Source organism: Sorghum bicolor, chromosome 9 (assembly GCF_000003195.3).
Source record: "Sorghum bicolor cultivar BTx623 chromosome 9, Sorghum_bicolor_NCBIv3, whole genome shotgun sequence".
NCBI classification, from domain to species: Eukaryota; Viridiplantae; Streptophyta; class Magnoliopsida; order Poales; family Poaceae; genus Sorghum; species Sorghum bicolor.
In genome coordinates, this window is record NC_012878.2 from 19452597 (window position 1) to 19458098 (window position 5502).

The window sequence follows — 5502 nt, forward strand, 5'->3', positions numbered from 1 at the left end:
ACGGTACTTAGATACGCCAATCAATAGTTCATGAATATAAAGAATAAAACTGCAAGCGAACAAAACTATCATTGTAGCATTTGAACCCATGAGTATTCAAGGGTTATCGTATTTAATCCCATAGGAGGGCGTAACAAATGCATGTAGCTTGGTTTTTTGCATTGATCACTTATTGAGATGCATAGGTAGACATAGTCTAATCAGGGGTCACGGTAGGCTCTTAAAATATGGATAGTGGACACACACATCGGGGCAACCTCAAGGAATAAAGAATAAATAAGGAAATAAAAAAAATAAAGAACAACTACTTGAGCTGGCATTGATCTTATATAACTATGCGAATAATTGTTAGTAGAACGTCTAATCAATATAACTAGAGTTAGAACTAAGTCTGAGGCTCTGGGGAGATCCCCTCAGCTAGACATCTAGCTGATAGGGACTTTACAGAACTCCTACTGGAATACCTGATCATGGGGGAATACCAGGGATGATAGGGTTGTCACTACCCTGCCACCTACCCCTCTACCCAAAAGATACCCGCGCATCCGCTGATCTCCGCATACACGAGCACCTCGCCCGTGTAATTGGAAACGCCTCCTAGCCTCCCGGGACCCCAACTCTTCGGATTGAAAGGCTCGGCTAAGAGTGTCCATCACAACCCAATGAACCGTTACCCCAATTTTAATCCTTTGTCTATTCATACTAATTCGATAAACGATGAAAAACAAGGATGAACACATCAAGAACATAGCACAAGAACTAAGAACTAGTTCATATACTATGAACAAGATATAAACACAACTATACTCTAATTCAATTTTATAATCATATAACTAAGATAAGAACTTGCTCATGGAGGAGAACTGAATTGTATTCATACCAAGAAGCTCTAAGATCCTCCAAGGAGACAAGCTCTCCCTGCTAGCATTGCCTTGCTCTACTACTGAATCTAAACTAAAGAACAAGTGTAGAAATGTGAGGTGTATTGCTCCAGATGATGGTGTGTGTGTTGAATGGTGTGGAGCCATCTATTTATAGCCCAACAAGGACAGTTCATGGTGATCTAAATTTGGTAGGAGCTGAAACCGTCCTATGCATGCCCCCATGCAACCGCCTGAAAAAGGTGGGACCGAGTTGCCACCACGGGGGGTGCGCCCGCACCAGGGTGCGGCCGCACTACTAGTGGCCTCCCCTGGCCACTGCCTTCGCGTGGTCGGTTCGTCTCATGGCCCTGATCCTCCCCGTGATTACGGATGGATCCAATTCGATGTTTTGGTCGGCTTTTCCATTTATCTTTGATTTGCACCTTTTTTAAATACGCTTTCTTGAATTGCGCTTTCTCGTTTCTTTTGCGCCTTTCCACGTGTCATACCTAAAATTGATATTTGCAACAAAACTTGTGGAAAGGTTAGTTCAAAGCCCTACCATCTATTTATTTTGTTTATTAAAATGATGTTTATAATTATAAGATAAGGGGTACCAACAATTTCCCCTTGTCGGATCGGTCTTTATTTGCCGTTTCTGTCGCTCCTAAACAAAACTGCCTTTCCTAGGACAACTGATTACATAAACGCTTGTCGAATCTTCAGGAACTAGCCGACCACACAGATATTTGCCAAAATACTCAAAATACCGGCCTGTCCGTGAAATCTTCTTAAACGTGCCAAAATCTAGTGTTAACACATGCCCCCTCAATTTCGGGATAAAAGTGGTTTTATTCTAAAATTTACCTCAAGTTCCTCCTTCTTCCTTGGTCAATACTGTTCAATAATGTAGCCGCCCCTCAAAGATCTAGACCCCCAGTATAGTTTCAAATCCGCCTCGATTCTCTAATGGTGACCCAAAACAAGATTCCTGAGGTAAATTGCACCCTACCTTCATGCATTCTGCAACTCTCAATTGTTGTTCTTGTTTTTCCCTCCAACTAATCTGCCCCTTGATTTTGTCACTCTTTGAAGGAATACAAGAATGAGATTTTAATCCCCTATGTTGACAATCCCGATTCTTACCTTCTTGCCCCAATGGGAGATCCTGACCCAACCGAGTTTATTGAGAAGGAAACTCTAAGAATTCCTTTCAAATCTGGAGTTACACCGCCGAACCGATGGCCAAACACTTTCAAGAACTGGCCATTTCCTCCAATCACTGGATAGCGAAACTGGTATCAGAGGATGCAAGAGAAAAGCAGCAGTCACTAGGAAGCTCAGGATATTCAACACTACTTTGAGCTATCCCTGTCAGAAATACCCAGAAATGATTCCCTCCTAATAGCCGTTGCTCACTTCTGGTCTAACGCCATCAATGCCTTCGTCTTCGGCCATGGTATGATGACCCTCACTTTAGTCGATGTACTTATGTTGACTGGTCTGAATGTAACAAAACCAGTATACCCCTTTAAGTACAAGGGTAATAGCAGCCAAAAAGCTATTAAGTCTAGGGTTGGATGGCCAAATACATCCTAACTTATATGGCTGAAGACTTAGCTGCAGGTACCTTAATCCCATTAGGCAAATATCTTCTAGGATCTGCCAATCATATGATGCATTAGATCACTGCTCAGATGCATGAAGGAGTAGAAATATCTTGTGTGAGTGGCCCTTGGTGGCTAGTTCAGATGTGGTTTCAATTATACATGCACCAGATAATCTCTATGGAGCTTCATAGCTTAAGCTTCCCTTTAGTCATCTATGCCGAAGGTAGCACAGCCAAGACTAGAGCTTGCCAGACTTATGGAGAAGCTGCATCTTCCATTCATATTAACATAGGCATTGGTCATCTTTTCAAACTATTCTTCAAGGGTTTTGACAATGTGCTCTAGCTTCCTTGTAGAGAAAATGAAGATTTAACCCTTTCAAGTTCATTTATGAACTCGGCTGCTCACATGAGGTATCCATAGAGGTCTTCAAAATGCCATATATCACAAAATTATATAAGCCAACGAGAAAACATGAGAGCATCAAGTTGGTAATGTTTAGAATCAAAAAATCGATAGAGGAATCAATAAAATCGATGGATGAATGGAAGAATAGATGGAGGAAGCAAGAACACTAGCTTTAAATTTAAACTGAAAGTTCACGGAGGAAGAAGCTGGCCGAGATATATAGGGTGGAGCTTTAGTGCCGGTCAGTGAATAAAACCGGGACTAAAGGTCCATTTCTAGCCACGGGCCCATCCACCAACCTAGACAATAGCTTTACTCTCGATTTGAGCCAAGAACTGGGACTAAAAATTGACATTTAGTCTCGGTTATTGGTTCCACCCGGGAAAGGTCCTCTGCCACACCGCCATGGCGCAGTAACCGTTGGACTGAGGTCTTTAGTCCCGGTTAGTGGACCTAAGCGGAACTAAAAGTTCTCCTAGTTCCAGAAGCACAAAATTTCGAGACTAAAGCCAATTTTAACAGAGAGATCAAAGATCATTTCTCTACTAACTTCATCCAACGACCATGGAAATAAAGCCTATGTGGACACGTTGCAAGGCCGTTTAGCCTGCGCGGCCTCATACTTTTGATATGGAGTGGATGTCCTTTATTTTTTTCTTGTAAAATAGCTGGTTCTTCACACTAATTGAAGGAATAATCTACTATTTACTAGTTGTTGCTCGAAAACTAACACAAACTTCTACGAAAATAAAGCAATCCGGTCACTTGCGACCTCTTGTCTATTGATTTTTGGCGTCAATAAAAGCAGTTTGCTAATGAAGCTAAATTAGAAGTACTAATCATGAACAATATCGACGTCAAGCAATTTCTTTGTACGCCACAAGTTTGTCTAATTCAGTATCCCCGATAAGCATGCAGAACCCAGCAAACTATAAGCAATAAAGCAATGGTCATTATCAGCTCTAGAGACTAAGAGGCCAACCGCCATTTGCGATGCCGAAGAGACCTGTTATAAGAAGAAATCCCACCTTGCAGTCTCACCACCCTCTCCTTGACTTGCTCGCTGGCCCATAAATATATACTCATCGCCACCGAGCATATATTCTCTATAACAGAATAAACCATGGGGCTAGCCTACTACTACCACCAACGGCTCGTCCTCCTGGCCGTCGTGGCGTTCCTATGTGCTGGCCTCTTCCCGCAGGCATTAGGGAAGGGGCATGGCGGTGCTGTCAACCCGGCGGTTGCCGGCATCTGCTCTCGCACCCCATTCCCTGAGGTTTGCAAGTCCACAGCCGGGAGGCATGCGTCCAAGTACCCGGTCATCGACAACTTGGCCGTGCTCAACATGCAGGTGGAGGCGTTCTCCAAGCGCACTGCGCAGGCGCGGCAGCACGTCGCGAAGTCGGCCCGCACTATTCCACCGGCGCAGAAGCAGGCCCTTACATTCTGCGACACAATGTACATGAACACACAGGACACCATCGGTGCGGCGCAGCGGGCCATCACGTTCAAGGACACGAGCACCGCAAAAATCATGCTGCAGCTCGCCGTTCAGGACTTCGACTCGTGTGACCGTCCGTTCACCCAGGCTGGTATCCCCAACCCCATGGGGAAGTTCGATAAGGAACTAAACCAGATGGCCAACAACTGCATGACGCTTGCAAACATGATATGAACCAGGCATGCGGAGTCAGTTAGGCATGCTTGCACCCCCCAGCGTGAGGTGGCACCGCATGCAGGCAATGCTTGGACGAGAGGACTTGATTTTTCACTTAATAACTCACTGAAATCATGAGATATATTGAGCAACTTTATGTATTTGTTCCAGACCTACATTTATTCAGTAGGTCATGAAAAGAGGTAGAGGGCCTTTCATTGCTTTTCATCTTTTGATTGCTAGAGGTTGCTTTCCTTTGGTTGTTCAGTTTTCTAACATACCACGTCCTTGGCTTGAGACAATTGTAATTATGTAATTAGAAGCTCCCCAAAGTATACTACAAAAAAATATTTTAGGAGATACCTCCGTTTATTTTTAGAGACGGACAAAAAAATTGCAGCCTCTGGGCAACTTACCTACTTGGCACTAAAGAAAGTTCTTAATTCCTTATCTAGCACAAAAAAACATTTGGCTCCTACGGTCCAACACAACCATTAATTTAAGAAATTTTTTCTTTGGAAGAATTAACAAAAGTAGAATTGGCTAGCCCACATTGGCAATAACAAAAATTACATGATACCATTATGAAATCGGGATCCTCATTGCCACTCCAAGGCCGACGCAAACAGAAGACGCATCAGTCCATAGCTACCTGCTATAATTCTTTAGACCTATCAAGGCCTGGACGGTTGCATTTCTACGAGGTATGAAGGAAGGAAAGATTTTTTTTCCTCCATTACGCAAAAGGTTTGTGCATCTTTTTGTATCACAATGTGAAAAAGCGTTAAATTCACACCCACAATACAGTCGCCATCATGTAAGCATGTCTGTAGTAACTAGTCGGCCAGGGTCACCAGCCCGGCGAGATCAATACACGTCTGTAATAAGCTGTTATTACAGACACTATGCCAAAACAACACAAAGGAGACACCGTAATTAGTGACCTACAATTGAAGCACGT

General features: G+C 43.4%; 1 protein-coding gene across 1 annotated transcript; it reads left to right on the forward strand.

Moving 5' to 3' along the window:
* Positions 3935–4889, forward strand: LOC8066744. Its single transcript, XM_002439482.2, has one exon. The coding sequence runs from the start codon at positions 4005–4007 to the stop codon at positions 4557–4559; it is 555 nt and encodes a 184-aa protein (XP_002439527.1). The 5' UTR covers positions 3935–4004; the 3' UTR covers positions 4560–4889.

Bases quoted from the DNA above. Each gene is read 5' to 3' on its own strand.
- LOC8066744 (XM_002439482.2), top strand. From the start codon at position 4,005: ATGGGGCTAGCCTACTACTACCACCAACGGCTCGTCCTCCTGGCCGTC.